Source organism: Giraffa tippelskirchi, chromosome 14 (genome assembly GCF_054371585.1).
Source record: "Giraffa tippelskirchi isolate mGirTip1 chromosome 14, T2T-mGirTip1v1.2.pri, whole genome shotgun sequence".
Lineage (NCBI taxonomy): Eukaryota > Metazoa > Chordata > Mammalia > Artiodactyla > Giraffidae > Giraffa > Giraffa tippelskirchi.
The window spans coordinates 7,467,054-7,491,923 of NC_137288.1; the positions used below are offsets into that span (position 1 = coordinate 7,467,054).

The 24,870-nt window shown below is 54.9% G+C and overlaps 1 protein-coding gene and 1 long non-coding RNA gene across 2 annotated transcripts in view; one reads left to right on the forward strand and one right to left on the reverse strand.

Moving 5' to 3' along the window:
• Positions 1-24,870, forward strand: part of LOC145534151 (uncharacterized) — a 270,548-nt gene that overhangs the window by 23,317 nt on the left and 222,361 nt on the right. The window contains exons 5-7 of the long non-coding RNA XR_014074277.1: positions 7,186-7,297; positions 14,815-14,926; positions 22,444-22,555. This is a non-coding gene — a long non-coding RNA (uncharacterized LOC145534151). The remainder of the gene's footprint in view (positions 1-7,185; positions 7,298-14,814; positions 14,927-22,443; positions 22,556-24,870) is intronic.
• Positions 16,862-24,870, reverse strand: part of LOC145534143 (uncharacterized) — a 167,020-nt gene continuing 159,011 nt past the window's right edge. The window contains exon 3 of the mRNA XM_081561517.1: positions 16,862-17,599. Within this exon, the coding sequence (XP_081417643.1) occupies positions 17,577-17,599 (23 nt within the window). The 3' untranslated portion in view covers positions 16,862-17,576. The remainder of the gene's footprint in view (positions 17,600-24,870) is intronic.

Here is a 24,870-nt window from a genome sequence, read left to right on the forward strand (position 1 = left end):
CAGACAGAACCCCCAGATCCGGCCATTGGAGCTCAGGGAGGCCACTGGTGTGGCTTGTCCCTGTGGCAGGGGCCGAGGCACGCAGCCCACCCTGATTCCTGTGGGGGCCTGACTTGGGAAGTGCCATCTGGTAGCTTTGAGACTCACCAAACCAAATTGCACTGGAGAGAGGAGGGACACCTTCCTTCATCCACCCCCCACCCCCGCCGGCTTCCCACATACCCTGACCCCTTTCTCTCGATTTCGGAGCCATTTCCAGAGTCCCGCTCATATGACCTCATTCGAAGTGCACTGTGGACGAGCTGCCATCTGCAGCTGCTACCACAGCAGCCAAGGGCTTTAGCTCCCGAGTACCTCCCTTCCTTTGGAACTTGGGGGCCCTCTACTCCCCACTTGCACACCACAGACCTTTGCTGAGGATTGTGGGGACCCTCACTCAGTTTGCAGCACGTTGTAGCCATCCCTGTCCTCCCTTGAAACTCAGCTTGTGAGCTCCTTTGGAGCAGCGTGGCCCACCTGGCTGCAACGGAAGAGACACAGCTGACAGTGAAACAACAGCTTAGATCTGAGAGCCGGAAAGCTCTGTCAAAAGGGACCTCCCTCTTCACGCCGTAGAGGCTGTAGGAGCCGCCAGGGTTTCGGAACCAGTGCTGGGGCCAAAATGACTCCACAGCTGTTTTCCTTCCTGGGGAGGGTTCTGGCTTGAGTGGGAATGGCTCAAGTCTAAGGTTCTGAAAGCCCACTGTGTGCAGATGCACGGTACACAGAGAGGAGAAGGTGGAGTCCTGCCCTGGAGGTGGTCACAGCTCACGGATGAGCCAGGCAGGCAGGCAGGCAGGGCATGAGAACACCTGAGCTGCCTTCATGAGTGAATGGTGTGGGGGCAGAGGAAGAGAAGCCGGTCTGCTCCCTCATGTGGTGCCCAGGGCAGGTTGTCCCCAGAGGAAACCCTTACGACGGTGAGGAGAATCCCTGCTGTTTCCCAAGGGGTTCCGTCGGTGCGTGTCTTCCCCGGAGCGCTCAGGCCGTCTCTAAAGTACACTGGCCATGGGCATTGCCTCTCCTTGGAACTTCCCATGTGTTTCTCTTTTTTATGGAACAGTGATTTTCTAGAGGGGTTCTGGGCCACAAGGATGTTGGGTCATTTTCTAGCCTTCTGTCATGAAGAACGCTTTCCTGGGCGTTGGGGTGGTTTGTTGTTCCAGCTCCCTTTCTTGGCTTCTTTTGGGAGCTGGTGCAACAAGACGAGCTCAGCCTCTGCCTTCTGGCGGAGATGTCACCCTTGAAACAGCAATGCCTGCCTGGAGATAATGATGGCAGTGGCCAAAAGGGCTTCGTTTGGCACATGGTATCTTGAAAGGACGTACACCGTCCTTTCAGATATCAAAGGCTAGTTCAAATGACATAAAAATGAGAACTCTCCAATGGAGTCTTACAGTAGGTGGAGAGTCCGAAAAACACTGCTTCAGTCATTTCACGGAGAGTCATTGATTGGGGACACCAAGAATATAGGAAGGAATGCACAAAGAAAAGATGAAATTGTGTTCAGGATCGGGGGAAGGGATGAACAGGGCGTGCTTGCCTTGAATCCAGGCTTTGTTGGGGGGTGGGGCATAAAGATCAAACGGGTCTGAAACTACCAAGTGGTGATGGTAACACAGTATCACCAGAGTTACACAACAGTGTTCCCAAATTGCAACAATGATGAGAAAGTTTACGAATCCCAACTTAACCAACAAAAATACAGGAAACCATACAAAAAAGAAAACATCACCAGAAAGGTGGAAACAAACCAAATGCAAAGCAGTTCAGGGGAAAGGAACTCCATGTCCCCTGGGGGCAGACCGAGTTGCCGGCGTCCACGGTGAGCAGACAGGGATGGAGGCTGCAGAGCCGACCGCTCCCCTGGACGTGGTGTTTCCGGCAAGGGCTCTGGGTGTCTGTCCAGAGCGGGGGCTCGTTCTCCCTGCAGGGGTGGGTGAGTCATCGTGGGCGTCTGGGTGTTGCGCGGGAGCCAGGGCAGGCTCTCCCTGCCGAGGCGGTGACTCCTCCTCTGCCTCGGGTTCTCCTGCCAGAGCCCGAGCAGGTACAGGTGCACGTGGAGGTGGAGGTTCTGGCTGAGGGGGTGGGACATCAGTGCCTGGGGCTGGGGGTCCTGCAGGCACGGAGATCCGATCTGCCCAGTGTGCTGGCCAGTACCCAGCTGGCCTGGTGTCTCTGCGAGGGCAAGTCTCGGTTCTCCATCTGCCCTCGGTGGATCCCTGGGTCCTGCACCTGGAGCCACCACCTCTGTAGGGACAGGTCTGGGAAGTGGAGCCTGGTTCCAGTTGGAGGTCAGTGCTAGAGCTGGGGGAGAAGCAAAGTTTGCCCACAGGCCAGCCTTGGCATGTGCGTATCCCGGGACAGAAAGCTTCCAAGAGATTCCCAAAGAATACCCAGCGTCGGATGTCTTTTGGGACTGAAGTGTGCAAGACGGGGGGCGGGGGGTGTGAGGCCAGTGCTTGCTGCAGGCCCAGCAGCAGCTTTCGGGGACTCGTCCCTGTGTAGCTCAGCACCCCGTCCCCACACACTCCCGTGCAGCAGCCCCAGCGTCCTCACCTCTGTGCTCTGGCGTGCTGGGCTCCAGGTCCTCCTGCTGCCTCAGAGGCCGGGGTTCTCGGGACTCTGGGTCGGAGCCGGGTGTGCTGAGCTCCGTGGCAGCCTCAGACTGGGCCGGCGGGTGTATCCTAGGCGGTGTCTCTGCAGCAGGCCTTCCCCGCCTCCTCTTCTCCCCCGGTGGGGCTGATGCCTCCGTGGGCACGCTCACCTGGAGCCTGCACTGGGCCTCACGGGCGGGGGGGTGGTGCTCCGACCCCTCCCTCCGGGAGGTGGATGGGGTGTCCCCGTCCTCGGCCTCATCACGTGGGAAGCTCTGCAACGACAGTGACCGTCAGCCAGCCATGCTGGGAGTTTTCCAAGCTGGGCCTGGCCAGTGGAACCGCTGCTTCTGCCTGCTCGAACTTCTCTTCCCAGAAGGGTCAGAGACGTGTGTCTGCTCAGATCCCCACCCGGGAGGAAAGAGACCCACCTGTGGGTGTGAGGTCAGCCTGGGCGGCCGCCGCTGCCCGCACACTCCCCATCGGGCCCAGCCTGCTCTCCCCTGGGGTGTGGACACAACTTGTCCGCAGGCTTCTGACCCCACATCCGCCTGGGCTTCCTTGAGGGAGACACACCCCGAGAAACCCGCATCCACACACACAGGCAAAGGACCCGGTGTTTCCGGGTGGCATGGGCGAGGTGGCCTGGCCCGGCCTGGGGCTCCCCGTGTTACCTTTCTGTTTCTCCGGGCAAACGGCCAGAGGCCTCTCGGGGGTGTCCTGAGCCAACGTCGACAGGGTGCCCACGCACACTGCCTGTGAGCTCTCCTGAGGCCCCGGCCTCTGGGCATGGGCAAACAGCAGAACATCCTGGCAGCAAGTGATCTGGCTGGGGGCTCCTCTCCGCTCTGGAGGCCTGGATACCCGGGTTGCGGGTTCTGTTGGGTTCTGTTGCCGGCAGGTGACATCATCGCCTGGGGTTCGTGCTGAGGTCCCTTCCCCAAAACTTCCCAAGGGAATCTCTGGGTTTCTGACTGCTCGACCACCCCCCTTAGGCCATGTGCAGGCACAGAGACGCCCACACAGCCCAGCCCACAGCCCTGGGGAGGCCTGGGTGCAGCCAGGGCCTGAGCTCCGAGGGCCCTGCTGCTCTCAGACCAGGCTCCTTCTTCTCATAAGTGGTGTGGCCCTGGACAAGCATATGCCCCTCAGGGTTTCCCCAGTCTCTCCATCTGCAGAGTGGGGGTCATTCTCCCATCTGCTTCCTAGGTCTGTCGGCCTACGAGCAGCTCCATGCCTTTCCACCTGGGGCCGATATCACGTGGAGCTCGTGCGCTGAGACTTCAGAAAGAAAGATTCCATCCAGGGCTGACATAGCACAGAATGGGGCAGAACGAGGCCTGGATGTGCCGTGGTACCCAGGAAAAGGCACTCCCCCTCCTGACTGTTTTGAGACCCCGCATCCAAGTTGGAGGACCGAAAGGAAGACTCGAAGGTCTCCCTCTCTTGTAGAAAAGAGTAGCCAACTTTCTGGTCCTGTTTCCATTGAGATTCTGTTCAAGTGTCCCAGCTCGGCTTCTGCGGGTGGCTGAGCTTCTAATGGCTCCCTGCGTTCTTGTCTTTTCCTCTGCAAACCTTCCGTCCTTTTCCCCCTTCTGGGGTGGATGGGCGCTGTCATTGCTTCTACCTTCGAGACAGATTGAGGAAAAGTCTGGACCATCGACTCCTTTCCTCTCTTTGGTTCCGTGTCTCTCTCTGGCTGTGTCCCTCTCTTTTCCTTTCTCAATTCCCTCTGTGTCTTCCTCTTTCTCTCTCGTGTGTGAATGGATGGATGCTAGGAATTCCACATGTATATGATTAGATGAGGGTTATGTTTTAGGGATAGGTTAGAGGGAGAGAAAGGCTTCAGGTCGGAGTTGGTCATAGGGGAAGGGTCAAGGGTGGTGGTGGTGTTTCTTGGAATCTGAGTGCTGTGCATTCTTCGTCTCTTTCCATATGAACCCCTTCTCAGATACACCACTTGGAAGGAGTCTCTCGTGTTCCGTTTCCTATCTTTTGCATTTGTGAATGCTTAGCTTCTCTGTTGTGAAGAGGTTCCATTGGATGGAAACCCATTGGTGTACTTCGTGTACCTCTTTCCCTTAATTGAAGAGACCCATTTCTACCTCCGCCCAGCAAATGGCAAGGAGACTCTGATGTTAAGGAGCCTTTGACCTACGCTTCTTTCTAGCTATCTCATGACATCAGTCTTTAGGGTGAGGTTTTTCCCCAATATTGAGGTGGTCTGAGATCCAAACCAATAGCGTTCTTCAGATGTAGCTGTCTGGGTTTCCCATGGACATTGATTGAAGAGGCTTTCTTGTTCCCATTTGGATAATCTCCCCTTCTGTGTCAGAGATGAGTTGACGATGGATGCTGGGGTTTGTTTCTGGACCCTCAACTTTATTCCATCGATCTGGATCTGTGTGTGTTGTTGTATTCCCAATAGCATACTGTCCTGCCGCTGCTGCTGCTGCTGCTAAGTCACTTCAGTCGTGTCAGACTCTGCGCGACCCCATGGCCTGCAGCCTACCAGGCTCCTCCGTCCAGGGCATTTTCCAGGCAAGAGTACTGGAGTGGGTCGCCATTGCCTTCTCCGATACTCTCCTGAGGATCCTAGTTTGGTCGTCTAATTTCCTTTCACACAACCTTGGATGTCCGTATCGGGGCCTTTTCGTCGGATTGTATTGACAATTTAGGCTCTTTTCTGTTTCCGTAACCCCTTTTGCAATTCTCTGTTCGGTGCGAAAATGCATTGGCATTTTGGGAGGAATAGCATCGAAGCTGTGGATTGCCTTGTGGGGCTGTGACATCATTTTACCAATAGGAATTTTTCAAGCCCTGAGCACAGCTTCTCTCTCCAGTGATTGGTGTGGGCTTGATCTTCCTTCTTCCATCTCTCGCCGTTTTGTGAGAACAGGTGCATCCTTCCCTTCTGGGTTAGATGGACTCGTGGATATCACTTCAGTGCATGGCATTGTCAGTGGGGGTGATAATTCCCTTCTCATTGGAAGACTTTGCTGTGAGTATTAGAAATGCAAGTGACTTCTCTTCCCCTTCCTCCCTGTCCATCTCTCAGAGCCACCGGGAAACAGAGGCCTCATCCACGGTCACACAGGCCTGAGGGGGTGCAACTAGACTGTTGTTTCTTCAGGCCCTCAGTGCTGGACATCATCCGGGATCCTCTGTGTGTGTCTTCCTCAGTCTGGTGTCCCTTCAGACCTTTCCCTAGTTTTCACAGGCTTGTTGTGTTGGTGTTCTTTGTCTGTTTGGAGACGCATCCTTGATAAGCTTTGTGTTTCCACTCATTCGTCTGGCGATGTATGACCTGTCTTTTGCTTTTGTCATGAGGTCTTTCCCACAGTAGATATCTTTGATTTTGCCAAGTCCACTGTATTCTCTGGGTTTTTTTGTGGACTGCCTTTTAGTTTTGTGTGTGAAGACTCAAAGCACGTGTCCGGTTTCTGCTCATTGTTCTTCTAGATTGGTGACAAGTTTTCACGGAAAGTTTGTCTAGGGATAAGTGGAAGTGAACTCGGTGTAAGGTGTCAAGTCTCCATCTCCATTCATGTCATCCCCTGCAGTTTCCAATTCCCTGTTCCTGAGTGGTTTTGGAGACCTTGTGGGGAGTTTGGTTGCATTGGAGTTTGCATTACCACCTTGATTCGATTCACACTGTTCTGCCGTCAGGGACACTGTCAAGGGGGAGTGAGGAGCAGCCTGCACTTCCAGCAGTGACCACACGGTGGGGCGAGTGCTGCTCTCCCCTCTGGGAGCCCCAGGCCACAGGCATCCCAGTGAGGAGCCAGCTCTGTGCTCAGCTGAAAGGAGTTAGTCTCTCAGGGGCCTCTGAGCCCTTGCCTTTGGATCACCCAGGGTGGGCATTGACTGGGACAGAAAAAATTGCCCTGAATTCCATGGACGGAAGAGCATGGCTGTGTAGAGTTCGTGGGTTGCCGTGAATCAGACACAACTGAGGACAGAAAAATTCAATACATTAAAACACTTTTGGGGGGTGGGGGTGAGTGAAAGGGGGTGATGTGGGTTTTTTTGTCTTATATAACAGCCAAGGGAAATCTAGTTTAAACCTAAATTCACATAGACGGGAAAGGTATAGCTCTCCGTCACCCTATTAAAAAAAAAAAAAAAACTACTAAACTTTTCTGAAAGTTTATTTACTAGCTTCCTTGAGCAGTTCATGGTGAAGCATTTTTTTTTTTTTCTGTGACATTGGCCTCATTAAAAAGTACGGTTTGCCTTTACTGGATAATTTTGTTCATTGGTTTCTTAGGGAACCTTGGTAATATTTGAGTTTCCTGGGGAGTATGGTCACATGACCTGGCCCTGGCCAATCGGTGCGTTCCACCTCCCTGGCCACTGTGATTGGCTCCGGGCTGGGGCAGTGCCCAATCGGGGCCCAGGGCCGGGCCTGACGTTGGAAGCCAGGGGAAGACGAGCTGTCGTCCTGCTGGGGTAGGGGAAGGGGTGGGGCCTGGGGAGGTCAGGCTCCAGCAGTGGGAGGGGCGTGAGGTCCGCCTGCGGCAGTTGGTGACCTTCCCGCTCCCCTCAGGGCAGAGCCGCCGGCCTGAGAATGAGGGCGCTGCTGAGCCCAGGGGCTGGGATGGCCCGTTGCTGCTGTGGTCCCAGAGCTCCACCCGAGACCTGAGGGAAACCTTCTGCCCGTGAGTCCTCTCCCGCTTGTCTGTCAGCTTGTTTGAAGCATGCTGGGTTTTCTGCCCAGCTGGCTAAGGGGAGTCCCTGGAAATGCAAGGGTGTGGGTTTTGGCAGACTTCAGGGAAGACATGCCAGATGAGCCTGGGAGACTCCAGCTTAATCTGGATTCAGGAGATATCTCTTCGGGCCAGCTAGTAATTGTAGGATAAGCCTAATGAGTCTTCACAGGATGAAGAGAGTAACGTGCCAAGGTAGCATTCGATGTCCTCATTCGAGAGGATGAAGCTGGTGCTCAGAGAAGGGGGGAACTTGGCCACAGCAAGGAGGTGTGCACCCAGACAGAACCCCCAGATCCGGCCATTGGAGCTCAGGGAGGCCACTGGTGTGGCTTGTCCCTGTGGCAGGGGCCGAGGCACGCAGCCCACCCTGATTCCTGTGGGGGCCTGACTTGGGAAGTGCCATCTGGTAGCTTTGAGACTCACCAAACCAAATTGCACTGGAGAGAGGAGGGACACCTTCCTTCATCCACCCCCCACCCCCGCCGGCTTCCCACATACCCTGACCCCTTTCTCTCGATTTCGGAGCCATTTCCAGAGTCCCGCTCATATGACCTCATTCGAAGTGCACTGTGGACGAGCTGCCATCTGCAGCTGCTACCACAGCAGCCAAGGGCTTTAGCTCCCGAGTACCTCCCTTCCTTTGGAACTTGGGGGCCCTCTACTCCCCACTTGCACACCACAGACCTTTGCTGAGGATTGTGGGGACCCTCACTCAGTTTGCAGCACGTTGTAGCCATCCCTGTCCTCCCTTGAAACTCAGCTTGTGAGCTCCTTTGGAGCAGCGTGGCCCACCTGGCTGCAACGGAAGAGACACAGCTGACAGTGAAACAACAGCTTAGATCTGAGAGCCGGAAAGCTCTGTCAAAAGGGACCTCCCTCTTCACGCCGTAGAGGCTGTAGGAGCCGCCAGGGTTTCGGAACCAGTGCTGGGGCCAAAATGACTCCACAGCTGTTTTCCTTCCTGGGGAGGGTTCTGGCTTGAGTGGGAATGGCTCAAGTCTAAGGTTCTGAAAGCCCACTGTGTGCAGATGCACGGTACACAGAGAGGAGAAGGTGGAGTCCTGCCCTGGAGGTGGTCACAGCTCACGGATGAGCCAGGCAGGCAGGCAGGCAGGGCATGAGAACACCTGAGCTGCCTTCATGAGTGAATGGTGTGGGGGCAGAGGAAGAGAAGCCGGTCTGCTCCCTCATGTGGTGCCCAGGGCAGGTTGTCCCCAGAGGAAACCCTTACGACGGTGAGGAGAATCCCTGCTGTTTCCCAAGGGGTTCCGTCGGTGCGTGTCTTCCCCGGAGCGCTCAGGCCGTCTCTAAAGTACACTGGCCATGGGCATTGCCTCTCCTTGGAACTTCCCATGTGTTTCTCTTTTTTATGGAACAGTGATTTTCTAGAGGGGTTCTGGGCCACAAGGATGTTGGGTCATTTTCTAGCCTTCTGTCATGAAGAACGCTTTCCTGGGCGTTGGGGTGGTTTGTTGTTCCAGCTCCCTTTCTTGGCTTCTTTTGGGAGCTGGTGCAACAAGACGAGCTCAGCCTCTGCCTTCTGGCGGAGATGTCACCCTTGAAACAGCAATGCCTGCCTGGAGATAATGATGGCAGTGGCCAAAAGGGCTTCGTTTGGCACATGGTATCTTGAAAGGACGTACACCGTCCTTTCAGATATCAAAGGCTAGTTCAAATGACATAAAAATGAGAACTCTCCAATGGAGTCTTACAGTAGGTGGAGAGTCCGAAAAACACTGCTTCAGTCATTTCACGGAGAGTCATTGATTGGGGACACCAAGAATATAGGAAGGAATGCACAAAGAAAAGATGAAATTGTGTTCAGGATCGGGGGAAGGGATGAACAGGGCGTGCTTGCCTTGAATCCAGGCTTTGTTGGGGGGTGGGGCATAAAGATCAAACGGGTCTGAAACTACCAAGTGGTGATGGTAACACAGTATCACCAGAGTTACACAACAGTGTTCCCAAATTGCAACAATGATGAGAAAGTTTACGAATCCCAACTTAACCAACAAAAATACAGGAAACCATACAAAAAAGAAAACATCACCAGAAAGGTGGAAACAAACCAAATGCAAAGCAGTTCAGGGGAAAGGAACTCCATGTCCCCTGGGGGCAGACCGAGTTGCCGGCGTCCACGGTGAGCAGACAGGGATGGAGGCTGCAGAGCCGACCGCTCCCCTGGACGTGGTGTTTCCGGCAAGGGCTCTGGGTGTCTGTCCAGAGCGGGGGCTCGTTCTCCCTGCAGGGGTGGGTGAGTCATCGTGGGCGTCTGGGTGTTGCGCGGGAGCCAGGGCAGGCTCTCCCTGCCGAGGCGGTGACTCCTCCTCTGCCTCGGGTTGTCCTGCCAGAGCCCGAGCAGGTACAGGTGCACGTGGAGGTGGAGGTTCTGGCTGAGGGGGTGGGACATCAGTGCCTGGGGCTGGGGGTCCTGCAGGCACGGAGATCCGATCTGCCCAGTGTGCTGGCCAGTACCCAGCTGGCCTGGTGTCTCTGCGAGGGCAAGTCTCGGTTCTCCATCTGCCCTCGGTGGATCCCTGGGTCCTGCACCTGGAGCCACCACCTCTGTAGGGACAGGTCTGGGAAGTGGAGCCTGGTTCCAGTTGGAGGTCAGTGCTAGAGCTGGGGGAGAAGCAAAGTTTGCCCACAGGCCAGCCTTGGCATGTGCGTATCCCGGGACAGAAAGCTTCCAAGAGATTCCCAAAGAATACCCAGCGTCGGATGTCTTTTGGGACTGAAGTGTGCAAGACGGGGGGCGGGGGGTGTGAGGCCAGTGCTTGCTGCAGGCCCAGCAGCAGCTTTCGGGGACTCGTCCCTGTGTAGCTCAGCACCCCGTCCCCACACACTCCCGTGCAGCAGCCCCAGCGTCCTCACCTCTGTGCTCTGGCGTGCTGGGCTCCAGGTCCTCCTGCTGCCTCAGAGGCCGGGGTTCTCGGGACTCTGGGTCGGAGCCGGGTGTGCTGAGCTCCGTGGCAGCCTCAGACTGGGCCGGCGGGTGTATCCTAGGCGGTGTCTCTGCAGCAGGCCTTCCCCGCCTCCTCTTCTCCCCCGGTGGGGCTGATGCCTCCGTGGGCACGCTCACCTGGAGCCTGCACTGGGCCTCAGGGGCGGGGGGGTGGTGCTCCGACCCCTCCCTCCGGGAGGTGGATGGGGTGTCCCCGTCCTCGGCCTCATCACGTGGGAAGCTCTGCAACGACAGTGACCGTCAGCCAGCCATGCTGGGAGTTTTCCAAGCTGGGCCTGGCCAGTGGAACCGCTGCTTCTGCCTGCTCGAACTTCTCTTCCCAGAAGGGTCAGAGACGTGTGTCTGCTCAGATCCCCACCCGGGAGGAAAGAGACCCACCTGTGGGTGTGAGGTCAGCCTGGGCGGCCGCCGCTGCCCGCACACTCCCCATCGGGCCCAGCCTGCTCTCCCCTGGGGTGTGGACACAACTTGTCCGCAGGCTTCTGACCCCACATCCGCCTGGGCTTCCTTGAGGGAGACACACCCTGAGAAACCCGCATCCACACACACAGGCAAAGGACCCGGTGTTTCCGGGTGGCATGGGCGAGGTGGCCTGGCCCGGCCTGGGGCTCCCCGTGTTACCTTTCTGTTTCTCCGGGCAAACGGCCAGAGGCCTCTCGGGGGTGTCCTGAGCCAACGTCGACAGGGTGCCCACGCACACTGCCTGTGAGCTCTCCTGAGGCCCCGGCCTCTGGGCATGGGCAAACAGCAGAACATCCTGGCAGCAAGTGATCTGGCTGGGGGCTCCTCTCCGCTCTGGAGGCCTGGATACCCGGGTTGCGGGTTCTGTTGGGTTCTGTTGCCGGCAGGTGACATCATCGCCTGGGGTTCGTGCTGAGGTCCCTTCCCCAAAACTTCCCAAGGGAATCTCTGGGTTTCTGACTGCTCGACCACCCCCCTTAGGCCATGTGCAGGCACAGAGACGCCCACACAGCCCAGCCCACAGCCCTGGGGAGGCCTGGGTGCAGCCAGGGCCTGAGCTCCGAGGGCCCTGCTGCTCTCAGACCAGGCTCCTTCTTCTCATAAGTGGTGTGGCCCTGGACAAGCATATGCCCCTCAGGGTTTCCCCAGTCTCTCCATCTGCAGAGTGGGGGTCATTCTCCCATCTGCTTCCTAGGTCTGTCGGCCTACGAGCAGCTCCATGCCTTTCCACCTGGGGCCGATATCACGTGGAGCTCGTGCGCTGAGACTTCAGAAAGAAAGATTCCATCCAGGGCTGACATAGCACAGAATGGGGCAGAACGAGGCCTGGATGTGCCGTGGTACCCAGGAAAAGGCACTCCCCCTCCTGACTGTTTTGAGACCCCGCATCCAAGTTGGAGGACCGAAAGGAAGACTCGAAGGTCTCCCTCTCTTGTAGAAAAGAGTAGCCAACTTTCTGGTCCTGTTTCCATTGAGATTCTGTTCAAGTGTCCCAGCTCGGCTTCTGCGGGTGGCTGAGCTTCTAATGGCTCCCTGCGTTCTTGTCTTTTCCTCTGCAAACCTTCCGTCCTTTTCCCCCTTCTGGGGTGGATGGGCGCTGTCATTGCTTCTACCTTCGAGACAGATTGAGGAAAAGTCTGGACCATCGACTCCTTTCCTCTCTTTGGTTCCGTGTCTCTCTCTGGCTGTGTCCCTCTCTTTTCCTTTCTCAATTCCCTCTGTGTCTTCCTCTTTCTCTCTCGTGTGTGAATGGATGGATGCTAGGAATTCCACATGTATATGATTAGATGAGGGTTATGTTTTAGGGATAGGTTAGAGGGAGAGAAAGGCTTCAGGTCGGAGTTGGTCATAGGGGAAGGGTCAAGGGTGGTGGTGGTGTTTCTTGGAATCTGAGTGCTGTGCATTCTTCGTCTCTTTCCATATGAACCCCTTCTCAGATACACCACTTGGAAGGAGTCTCTCGTGTTCCGTTTCCTATCTTTTGCATTTGTGAATGCTTAGCTTCTCTGTTGTGAAGAGGTTCCATTGGATGGAAACCCATTGGTGTACTTCGTGTACCTCTTTCCCTTAATTGAAGAGACCCATTTCTACCTCCGCCCAGCAAATGGCAAGGAGACTCTGATGTTAAGGAGCCTTTGACCTACGCTTCTTTCTAGCTATCTCATGACATCAGTCTTTAGGGTGAGGTTTTTCCCCAATATTGAGGTGGTCTGAGATCCAAACCAATAGCGTTCTTCAGATGTAGCTGTCTGGGTTTCCCATGGACATTGATTGAAGAGGCTTTCTTGTTCCCATTTGGATAATCTCCCCTTCTGTGTCAGAGATGAGTTGACGATGGATGCTGGGGTTTGTTTCTGGACCCTCAACTTTATTCCATCGATCTGGATCTGTGTGTGTTGTTGTATTCCCAATAGCATACTGTCCTGCCGCTGCTGCTGCTGCTGCTAAGTCACTTCAGTCGTGTCAGACTCTGCGCGACCCCATGGCCTGCAGCCTACCAGGCTCCTCCGTCCAGGGCATTTTCCAGGCAAGAGTACTGGAGTGGGTCGCCATTGCCTTCTCCGATACTCTCCTGAGGATCCTAGTTTGGTCGTCTAATTTCCTTTCACACAACCTTGGATGTCCGTATCGGGGCCTTTTCGTCGGATTGTATTGACAATTTAGGCTCTTTTTTGTTTCCGTAACCCCTTTTGCAATTCTTTGTTCGGTGCGAAAATGCATTGGCATTTTGGGAGGAATAGCATCGAAGCTGTGGATTGCCTTGTGGGGCTGTGACATCATTTTCCCAATAGGAATTTTTCAAGCCCTGAGCACAGCTTCTCTCTCCAGTGATTGGTGTGGGCTTGATCTTCCTTCTTCCATCTCTCGCCGTTTTGTGAGAACAGGTGCATCCTTCCCTTCTGGGTTAGATGGACTCGTGGATATCACTTCAGTGCATGGCATTGTCAGTGGGGGTGATAATTCCCTTCTCATTGGAAGACTTTGCTGTGAGTATTAGAAATGCAAGTGACTTCTCTTCCCCTTCCTCCCTGTCCATCTCTCAGAGCCACCGGGAAACAGAGGCCTCATCCACGGTCACACAGGCCTGAGGGGGTGCAACTAGACTGTTGTTTCTTCAGGCCCTCAGTGCTGGACATCATCCGGGATCCTCTGTGTGTGTCTTCCTCAGTCTGGTGTCCCTTCAGACCTTTCCCTAGTTTTCACAGGCTTGTTGTGTTGGTGTTCTTTGTCTGTTTGGAGACGCATCCTTGATAAGCTTTGTGTTTCCACTCATTCGTCTGGCGATGTATGACCTGTCTTTTGCTTTTGTCATGAGGTCTTTCCCACAGTAGATATCTTTGATTTTGCCAAGTCCACTGTATTCTCTGGGTTTTTTTGTGGACTGCCTTTTAGTTTTGTGTGTGAAGACTCAAAGCACGTGTCCGGTTTCTGCTCATTGTTCTTCTAGATTGGTGACAAGTTTTCACGGAAAGTTTGTCTAGGGATAAGTGGAAGTGAACTCGGTGTAAGGTGTCAAGTCTCCATCTCCATTCATGTCATCCCCTGCAGTTTCCAATTCCCTGTTCCTGAGTGGTTTTGGAGACCTTGTGGGGAGTTTGGTTGCATTGGAGTTTGCATTACCACCTTGATTCGATTCACACTGTTCTGCCGTCAGGGACACTGTCAAGGGGGAGTGAGGAGCAGCCTGCACTTCCAGCAGTGACCACACGGTGGGGCGAGTGCTGCTCTCCCCTCTGGGAGCCCCAGGCCACAGGCATCCCAGTGAGGAGCCAGCTCTGTGCTCAGCTGAAAGGAGTTAGTCTCTCAGGGGCCTCTGAGCCCTTGCCTTTGGATCACCCAGGGTGGGCATTGACTGGGACAGAAAAAATTGCCCTGAATTCCATGGACGGAAGAGCCTGGCTGTGTAGAGTTCGTGGGTTGCCGTGAATCAGACACAACTGAGGACAGAAAAATTCAATACATTAAAACACTTTTGGGGGGTGGGGGTGAGTGAAAGGGGGTGATGTGGGGTTTTTTGTCTTATATAACAGCCAAGGGAAATCTAGTTTAAACCTAAATTCACATAGACGGGAAAGGTATAGCTCTCCGTCACCCTATTAAAAAAAAAAAAAAAAAACTACTAAACTTTTCTGAAAGTTTATTTACTAGCTTCCTTGAGCAGTTCATGGTGAAGCTTTTTTTTTTTTTTTTTCTGTGACATTGGCCTCATTAAAAAGTACGGTTTGCCTTTACTGGATAATTTTGTTCATTGGTTTCTTAGGGAACCTTGGTAATATTTGAGTTTCCTGGGGAGTATGGTCACATGACCTGGCCCTGGCCAATCGGTGCGTTCCACCTCCCTGGCCACTGTGATTAGCTCCGGGCTGGGGCAGTGCCCAATCGGGGCCCAGGGCCGGGCCTGACGTTGGAAGCCAGGGGAAGACGAGCTGTCGTCCTGCTGGGGTAGGGGAAGGGGTGGGGCCGGGGGAGGTCAGGCTCCAGCAGTGGGAGGGGCGTGAGGTCCGCCTGCGGCAGTTGGTGACCTTCCCGCTCCCCTCAGGGCAGAGCCGCCGGCCTGAGAATGAGGGCGCTGCTGAGCCCAGGGGCTGGGATGGCCCGTTGCTGCTGTGGTCCCAGAGCTCCACCCGAGACCTGAGGGAAACCTTCTGCCCGTGAGTCCTCTCCCGCTTGTCTGTCAGCTTGTTTGAAGCATGCTGGGTTTTCTGCCCAGCTGGCTAAGGGGAGTCCCTGGAAATGCAAGGGTGTGGGTTTTGGCAGACTTCAGGGAAGACATGCCAGATGAGCCTGGGAGACTCCAGCTTAATCTGGATTCAGGAGATATCTCTTCGGGCCAGCTAGTAATTGTAGGATAAGCCTAATGAGTCTTCACAGGATGAAGAGAGTAACGTGCCAAGGTAGCATTCGATGTCCTCATTCGAGAGGATGAAGCTGGTGCTCAGAGAAGGGGGGAACTTGGCCACAGCAAGGAGGTGTGCACCCAGACAGAACCCCCAGATCCGGCCATTGGAGCTCAGGGAGGCCACTGGTGTGGCTTGTCCCTGTGGCAGGGGCCGAGGCACGCAGCCCACCCTGATTCCTGTGGGGGCCTGACTTGGGAAGTGCCATCTGGTAGCTTTGAGACTCACCAAACCAAATTGCACTGGAGAGAGGAGGGACACCTTCCTTCATCCACCCCCCACCCCCGCCGGCTTCCCACATACCCTGACCCCTTTCTCTCGATTTCGGAGCCATTTCCAGAGTCCCGCTCATATGACCTCATTCGAAGTGCACTGTGGACGAGCTGCCATCTGCAGCTGCTACCACAGCAGCCAAGGGCTTTAGCTCCCGAGTACCTCCCTTCCTTTGGAACTTGGGGGCCCTCTACTCCCCACTTGCACACCACAGACCTTTGCTGAGGATTGTGGGGACCCTCACTCAGTTTGCAGCACGTTGTAGCCATCCCTGTCCTCCCTTGAAACTCAGCTTGTGAGCTCCTTTGGAGCAGCGTGGCCCACCTGGCTGCAACGGAAGAGACACAGCTGACAGTGAAACAACAGCTTAGATCTGAGAGCCGGAAAGCTCTGTCAAAAGGGACCTCCCTCTTCACGCCGTAGAGGCTGTAGGAGCCGCCAGGGTTTCGGAACCAGTGCTGGGGCCAAAATGACTCCACAGCTGTTTTCCTTCCTGGGGAGGGTTCTGGCTTGAGTGGGAATGGCTCAAGTCTAAGGTTCTGAAAGCCCACTGTGTGCAGATGCACGGTACACAGAGAGGAGAAGGTGGAGTCCTGCCCTGGAGGTGGTCACAGCTCACGGATGAGCCAGGCAGGCAGGCAGGCAGGGCATGAGAACACCTGAGCTGCCTTCATGAGTGAATGGTGTGGGGGCAGAGGAAGAGAAGCCGGTCTGCTCCCTCATGTGGTGCCCAGGGCAGGTTGTCCCCAGAGGAAACCCTTACGACGGTGAGGAGAATCCCTGCTGTTTCCCAAGGGGTTCCGTCGGTGCGTGTCTTCCCCGGAGCGCTCAGGCCGTCTCTAAAGTACACTGGCCATGGGCATTGCCTCTCCTTGGAACTTCCCATGTGTTTCTCTTTTTTATGGAACAGTGATTTTCTAGAGGGGTTCTGGGCCACAAGGATGTTGGGTCATTTTCTAGCCTTCTGTCATGAAGAACGCTTTCCTGGGCGTTGGGGTGGTTTGTTGTTCCAGCTCCCTTTCTTGGCTTCTTTTGGGAGCTGGTGCAACAAGACGAGCTCAGCCTCTGCCTTCTGGCTGAGATGTCACCCTTGAAACAGCAATGCCTGCCTGGAGATAATGATGGCAGTGGCCAAAAGGGCTTCGTTTGGCACATGGTATCTTGAAAGGACGTACACCGTCCTTTCAGATATCAAAGGCTAGTTCAAATGACATAAAAATGAGAACTCTCCAATGGAGTCTTACAGTAGGTGGAGAGTCCGAAAAACACTGCTTCAGTCATTTCACGGAGAGTCATTGATTGGGGACACCAAGAATATAGGAAGGAATGCACAAAGAAAAGATGAAATTGTGTTCAGGATCGGGGGAAGGGATGAACAGGGCGTGCTTGCCTTGAATCCAGGCTTTGTTGGGGGGTGGGGCATAAAGATCAAACGGGTCTGAAACTACCAAGTGGTGATGGTAACACAGTATCACCAGAGTTACACAACAGTGTTCCCAAATTGCAACAATGATGAGAAAGTTTACGAATCCCAACTTAACCAACAAAAATACAGGAAACCATACAAAAAAGAAAACATCACCAGAAAGGTGGAAACAAACCAAATGCAAAGCAGTTCAGGGGAAAGGAACTCCATGTCCCCTGGGGGCAGACCGAGTTGCCGGCGTCCACGGTGAGCAGACAGGGATGGAGGCTGCAGAGCCGACCGCTCCCCTGGACGTGGTGTTTCCGGCAAGGGCTCTGGGTGTCTGTCCAGAGCGGGGGCTCGTTCTCCCTGCAGGGGTGGGTGAGTCATCGTGGGCGTCTGGGTGTTGCGCGGGAGCCAGGGCAGGCTCTCCCTGCCGAGGCGGTGACTCCTCCTCTGCCTCGGGTTGTCCTGCCAGAGCCCGAGCAGGTACAGGTGCACGTGGAGGTGGAGGTTCTGGCTGAGGGGGTGGGACATCAGTGCCTGGGGCTGGGGGTCCTGCAGGCACGGAGATCCGATCTGCCCAGTGTGCTGGCCAGTACCCAGCTGGCCTGGTGTCTCTGCGAGGGCAAGTCTCGGTTCTCCATCTGCCCTCGGTGGATCCCTGGGTCCTGCACCTGGAGCCACCACCTCTGTAGGGACAGGTCTGGGAAGTGGAGCCTGGTTTCAGTTGGAGGTCAGTGCTAGAGCTGGGGGAGAAGCAAAGTTTGCCGACAGGCCAGCCTTGGCATGTGCGTATCCCGGGACAGAAAGCTTCCAAGAGATTCCCAAAGAATACCCAGCGTCGGATGTCTTTTGGGACTGAAGTGTGCAAGACGGGGGGCGGGGGGTGTGAGGCCAGTGCTTGCTGCAGGCCCAGCAGCAGCTTTCGGGGACTCGTCCCTGTGTAGCTCAGCACCCCGTCCCCACACACTCCCGTGCAGCAGCCCCAGCGTCCTCACCTCTGTGCTCTGGCGTGCTGGGCTCCAGGTCCTCCTGCTGCCTCAGAGGCCGGGGTTCTCGGGACTCTGGGTCGGAGCCGGGTGTGCTGAGCTCCATGGCAGCCTCAGACTGGGCCGGCGGGTGTATCCTAGGCGGTGTCTCTGCAGCAGGCCTTCCCCGCCTCCTCTTCTCCCCCGGTGGGGCTGATGCCTCCGTGGGCACGCTCACCTGGAGCCTGCACTGGGCCTCAGGGGCGGGGGGGTGGTGCTCCGACCCCTCCCTCCGGGAGGTGGATGGGGTGTCCCCGTCCTCGGCCTCATCACGTGGGAAGCTCTGCAACGACAGTGACCGTCAGCCAGCCATGCTGGGAGTTTTCCAAGCTGGGCCTGGCCAGTGGAACCGCTGCTTCTGCCTGCTCGAACTTCTCTTCCCAGAAGGGTCAGAGACGTGTGTCTGCTCAGATCCCCACCCGGGAGGAAAGAGACCCACCTGTGGGTGTGAGGTCAGCCTGGGCGGCCGCCGCTGCCCGCACACTCCCCATCGGGCCCAGCCTGCTCTCCCCTGGGGTGTGGACACAACTTGTCCGCAGGCTTCTGACCCCACATCCGCCTGGGCTTCCTTGAGGGAGACACACCCCGAGAAACCCGCATCCACACACACAGGCAAAGGACCCGGTGTTTCCGGGTGGCATGGGCGAGGTGGCCTGGCCCGGCCTGGGGCTCCCCGTGTTACCTTTCTGTTTCTCCGGGCAAACGGCCAGAGGCCTCTCGGGGGTGTCCTGAGCCAACGTCGACAGGGTGCCCACGCACACTGCCTGTGAGCTCTCCTGAGGCCCCGGCCTCTGGGCATGGGCAAACAGCAGAACATCCTGGCAGCAAGTGATCTGGCTGGGGGCTCCTCTCCGCTCTGGAGGCCTGGATACCCGGGTTGCGGGTTCTGTTGGGTTCTGTTGCCGGCAGGTGACATCATCGCCTGGGGTTCGTGCTGAGGTCCCTTCCCCAAAACTTCCCAAGGGAATCTCTGGGTTTCTGACTGCTCGACCACCCCCCTTAGGCCATGTGCAGGCACAGAGACGCCCACACAGCCCAGCCCACAGCCCTGGGGAGGCCTGGGTGCAGCCAGGGCCTGAGCTCCGAGGGCCCTGCTGCTCTCAGACCAGGCTCCTTCTTCTCATAAGTGGTGTGGCCCTGGACAAGCATATGCCCCTCAGGGTTTCCCCAGTCTCTCCATCTGCAGAGTGGGGGTCATTCTCCCATCTGCTTCCTAGGTCTGTCGGCCTACGAGCAGCTCCATGCCTTTCCACCTGGGGCCGATATCACGTGGAGCTCGTGCGCTGAGACTTCAGAAAGAAAGATTCCATCCAGGGCTGACATAGCACAGAATGGGGCAGAACGAGGCCTGGATGTGCCGTGGTACCCAGGAAAAGGCACTCCCCCTCCTGACTGTTTTGAGACCCCGCATCCAAGCTGGAGGACAGAAAGGAAGACTCGAAGGTCTCCCTCTCTTGTAGAAAAGAGTAGCCAACTTTCTGGTCCTGTTTCCATTGAGATTCTGTTCAAGTGTCCCAGCTCGGCTTCTGCGGGTGGCTGAGCTTCTAATGGCTCCCTGCGTTCTTGTCTTTTCCTCTGCAAACCTTCCGTCCTTTTCCCCCTTCTGGGGTGGATGGGCGCTGTCATTGCTTCTACCTTCGAGACAGATTGAGGAAAAGTGTGGACCATCGACTCCTTTCCTCTCTTTGGTTCCGTGTCTCTCTCTGGCTGTGTCCCTCTCTTTTCCTTTCTCAATTCCCTCTGTGTCTTCCTCTTTCTCTCTCGTGTGTGAATGGATGGATGCTAGGAATTCCACATGTATATGATTAGATGAGGGTTATGTTTTAGGGATAGGTTAGAGGGAGAGAAAGGCTTCAGGTCGGAGTTGGTCATAGGGGAAGGGTCAAGGGTGGTGGTGGTGGTGTTTCTTGGAATCTGAGTGCTGTGCATTCTTCGTCTCTTTCCATATGAACCCCTTCTCAGATACACCACTTGGAAGGAGTCTCTCGTGTTCCGTTTCCTATCTTTTGCATTTGTGAATGCTTAGCTTCTCTGTTGTGAAGAGGTTCCATTGGATGGAAACCCATTGGTGTACTTCGTGTACCTCTTTCCCTTAATTGAAGAGACCCATTTCTACCTCCGCCCAGCAAATGGCAAGGAGACTCTGATGTTAAGGAGCCTTTGACCTACGCTTCTTTCTAGCTATCTCATGACATCAGTCTTTAGGGTGAGGTTTTTCCCCAATATTGAGGTGGTCTGAGATCCAAACCAATAGCGTTCTTCAGATGTAGCTGTCTGGGTTTCCCATGGACATTGATTGAAGAGGCTTTCTTGTTCCCATTTGGATAATCTCCCCTTCTGTGTCAGAGATGAGTTGACGATGGATGCTGGGGTTTGTTTCTGGACCCTCAACTTTATTCCATCGATCTGGATCTGTGTGTGTTGTTGTATTCCCAATAGCATACTGTCCTGCCGCTGCTGCTGCTGCTGCTAAGTCACTTCAGTCGTGTCAGACTCTGCGCGACCCCATGGCCTGCAGCCTACCAGGCTCCTCCGTCCAGGGCATTTTCCAGGCAAGAGTACTGGAGTGGGTCGCCATTGCCTTCTCCGATACTCTCCTGAGGATCCTAGTTTGGTCGTCTAATTTCCTTTCACACAACCTTGGATGTCCGTATCGGGGCCTTTTCGTCGGATTGTATTGACAATTTAGGCTCTTTTCTGTTTCCGTAACCCCTTTTGCAATTCTTTGTTCGGTGCGAAAATGCATTGGCATTTTGGGAGGAATAGCATCGAAGCTGTGGATTGCCTTGTGGGGCTGTGACATCATTTTACCAATAAGAATTTTTCAAGCCCTGAGCACAGCTTCTCTCTCCAGTGATTGGTGTGGGCTTGATCTTCCTTCTTCCATCTCTCGCCGTTTTGTGAGAACAGGTGCATCCTTCCCTTCTGGGTTAGATGGACTCGTGGATATCACTTCAGTGCATGGCATTGTCAGTGGGGGTGATAATTCCCTTCTCATTGGAAGACTTTGCTGTGAGTATTAGAAATGCAAGTGACTTCTCTTCCCCTTCCTCCCTGTCCATCTCTCAGAGCCACCGGGAAACAGAGGCCTCATCCACGGTCACACAGGCCTGAGGGGGTGCAACTAGACTGTTGTTTCTTCAGGCCCTCAGTGCTGGACATCATCCGGGATCCTCTGTGTGTGTCTTCCTCAGTCTGGTGTCCCTTCAGACCTTTCCCTAGTTTTCACAGGCTTGTTGTGTTGGTGTTCTTTGTCTGTTTGGAGACGCATCCTTGATAAGCTTTGTGTTTCCACTCATTCGTCTGGCGATGTATGACCTGTCTTTTGCTTTTGTCATGAGGTCTTTCCCACAGTAGATATCTTTGATTTTGCCAAGTCCACTGTATTCTCTGGGTTTTTTTGTGGACTGCCTTTTAGTTTTGTGTGTGAAGACTCAAAGCACGTGTCCGGTTTCTGCTCATTGTTCTTCTAGATTGGTGACAAGTTTTCACGGAAAGTTTGTCTAGGGATAAGTGGAAGTGAACTCGGTGTAAGGTGTCAAGTCTCCATCTCCATTCATGTCATCCCCTGCAGTTTCCAATTACCTGTTCCTGAGTGGTTTTGGAGACCTTGTGGGGAGTTTGGTTGCATTGGAGTTTGCATTACCACCTTGATTCGATTCACACTGTTCTGCCGTCAGGGACACTGTCAAGGGGGAGTGAGGAGCAGCCTGCACTTCCAGCAGTGACCACACGGTGGGGCGAGTGCTGCTCTCCCCTCTGGGAGCCCCAGGCCACAGGCATCCCAGTGAGGAGCCAGCTCTGTGCTCAGCTGAAAGGAGTTAGTCTCTCAGGGGCCTCTGAGCCCTTGCCTTTGGATCACCCAGGGTGGGCATTGACTGGGACAGAAAAAATTGCCCTGAATTCCATGGACGGAAGAGCCTGGCTGTGTAGAGTTCGTGGGTTGCCGTGAATCAGACACAACTGAGGACAGAAAAATTCAATACATTAAAACACTTTTGGGGGGTGGGGGTGAGTGAAAGGGGGTGATGTGGGGTTTTTTGTCTTATATAACAGCCAAGGGAAATCTAGTTTAAACCTAAATTCACATAGACGGGAAAGGTATAGCTCTCCGTCACCCTATTAAAAAAAAAAAAAAAACTACTAAACTTTTCTGAAAGTTTATTTACTAGCTTCCTTGAGCAGTTCATGGTGAAGCTTTTTTTTTTTTTTTTCTGTGACATTGGCCTCATTAAAAAGTACGGTTTGCCTTTACTGGATAATTTTGTTCATTGGTTTCTTAGGGAACCTTGGTAATATTTGAGTTTCCTGGGGAGTATGGTCACATGACCTGGCCCTGGCCAATCGGTGCGTTCCACCTCCCTGGCCACTGTGATTAGCTCCGGGCTGGGGCAGTGCCCAATCGGGGCCCAGGGCCGGGCCTGACGTTGGAAGCCAGGGGAAGACGAGCTGTCGTCCTGCTGGGGTAGGGGAAGGGGTGGGGCCGGGGGAGGTCAGGCTCCAGCAGTGGGAGGGGCGTGAGGTCCGCCTGCGGCAGTTGGTGACCTTCCCGCTCCCCTCAGGGCAGAGCCGCCGGCCTGAGAATGAGGGCGCTGCTGAGCCCAGGGGCTGGGATGGCCCGTTGCTGCTGTGGTCCCAGAGCTCCACCCGAGACCTGAGGGAAACCTTCTGCCCGTGAGTCCTCTCCCGCTTGTCTGTCAGCTTGTTTGAAGCATGCTGGGTTTTCTGCCCAGCTGGCTAAGGGGAGTCCCTGGAAATGCAATGGTGTGGGTTTTGGCAGACTTCAGGGAAGACATGCCAGATGAGCCTGGGAGACTCCAGCTTAATCTGGATTCAGGAGATATCTCTTCGGGCCAGCTAGTAATTGTAGGATAAGCCTAATGAGTCTTCACAGGATGAAGAGAGTAACGTGCCAAGGTAGCATTCGATGTCCTCATTCGAGAGGATGAAGCTGGTGCTCAGAGAAGGGGGGAACTTGGCCACAGCAAGGAGGTGTGCACCCAGACAGAACCCCCAGATCCGGCCATTGGAGCTCAGGGAGGCCACTGGTGTGGCTTGTCCCTGTGGCAGGGGCCGAGGCACGCAGCCCACCCTGATTCCTGTGGGGGCCTGACTTGGGAAGTGCCATCTGGTAGCTTTGAGACTCACCAAACCAAATTGCACTGGAGAGAGGAGGGACACCTTCCTTCATCCACCCCCCACCCCCGCCGGCTTCCCACATACCCTGACCCCTTTCTCTCGATTTCGGAGCCATTTCCAGAGTCCCGCTCATATGACCTCATTCGAAGTGCACTGTGGACGAGCTGCCATCTGCAGCTGCTACCACAGCAGCCAAGGGCTTTAGCTCCCGAGTACCTCCCTTCCTTTGGAACTTGGGGGCCCTCTACTCCCCACTTGCACACCACAGACCTTTGCTGAGGATTGTGGGGACCCTCACTCAGTTTGCAGCACGTTGTAGCCATCCCTGTCCTCCCTTGAAACTCAGCTTGTGAGCTCCTTTGGAGCAGCGTGGCCCACCTGGCTGCAACGGAAGAGACACAGCTGACAGTGAAACAACAGCTTAGATCTGAGAGCCGGAAAGCTCTGTCAAAAGGGACCTCCCTCTTCACGCCGTAGAGGCTGTAGGAGCCGCCAGGGTTTCGGAACCAGTGCTGGGGCCAAAATGACTCCACAGCTGTTTTCCTTCCTGGGGAGGGTTCTGGCTTGAGTGGGAATGGCTCAAGTCTAAGGTTCTGAAAGCCCACTGTGTGCAGATGCACGGTACACAGAGAGGAGAAGGTGGAGTCCTGCCCTGGAGGTGGTCACAGCTCACGGATGAGCCAGGCAGGCAGGCAGGCAGGGCATGAGAACACCTGAGCTGCCTTCATGAGTGAATGGTGTGGGGGCAGAGGAAGAGAAGCCGGTCTGCTCCCTCATGTGGTGCCCAGGGCAGGTTGTCCCCAGAGGAAACCCTTACGACGGTGAGGAGAATCCCTGCTGTTTCCCAAGGGGTTCCGTCGGTGCGTGTCTTCCCCGGAGCGCTCAGGCCGTCTCTAAAGTACACTGGCCATGGGCATTGCCTCTCCTTGGAACTTCCCATGTGTTTCTCTTTTTTATGGAACAGTGATTTTCTAGAGGGGTTCTGGGCCACAAGGATGTTGGGTCATTTTCTAGCCTTCTGTCATGAAGAACGCTTTCCTGGGCGTTGGGGTGGTTTGTTGTTCCAGCTCCCTTTCTTGGCTTCTTTTGGGAGCTGGTGCAACAAGAGGAGCTCAGCCTCTGCCTTCTGGCTGAGATGTCACCCTTGAAACAGCAATGCCTGCCTGGAGATAATGATGGCAGTGGCCAAAAGGGCTTCGTTTGGCACATGGTATCTTGAAAGGACGTACACCGTCCTTTCAGATATCAAAGGCTAGTTCAAATGACATAAAAATGAGAACTCTCCAATGGAGTCTTACAGTAGGTGGAGAGTCCGAAAAACACTGCTTCAGTCATTTCACGGAGAGTCATTGATTGGGGACACCAAGAATATAGGAAGGAATGCACAAAGAAAAGATGAAATTGTGTTCAGGATCGGGGGAAGGGATGAACAGGGCGTGCTTGCCTTGAATCCAGGCTTTGTTGGGGGGTGGGGCATAAAGATCAAACGGGTCTGAAACTACCAAGTGGTGATGGTAACACAGTATCACCAGAGTTACACAACAGTGTTCCCAAATTGCAACAATGATGAGAAAGTTTACGAATCCCAACTTAACCAACAAAAATACAGGAAACCATACAAAAAAGAAAACATCACCAGAAAGGTGGAAACAAACCAAATGCAAAGCAGTTCAGGGGAAAGGAACTCCATGTCCCCTGGGGGCAGACCGAGTTGCCGGCGTCCACGGTGAGCAGACAGGGATGGAGGCTGCAGAGCCGACCGCTCCCCTGGACGTGGTGTTTCCGGCAAGGGCTCTGGGTGTCTGTCCAGAGCGGGGGCTCGTTCTCCCTGCAGGGGTGGGTGAGTCATC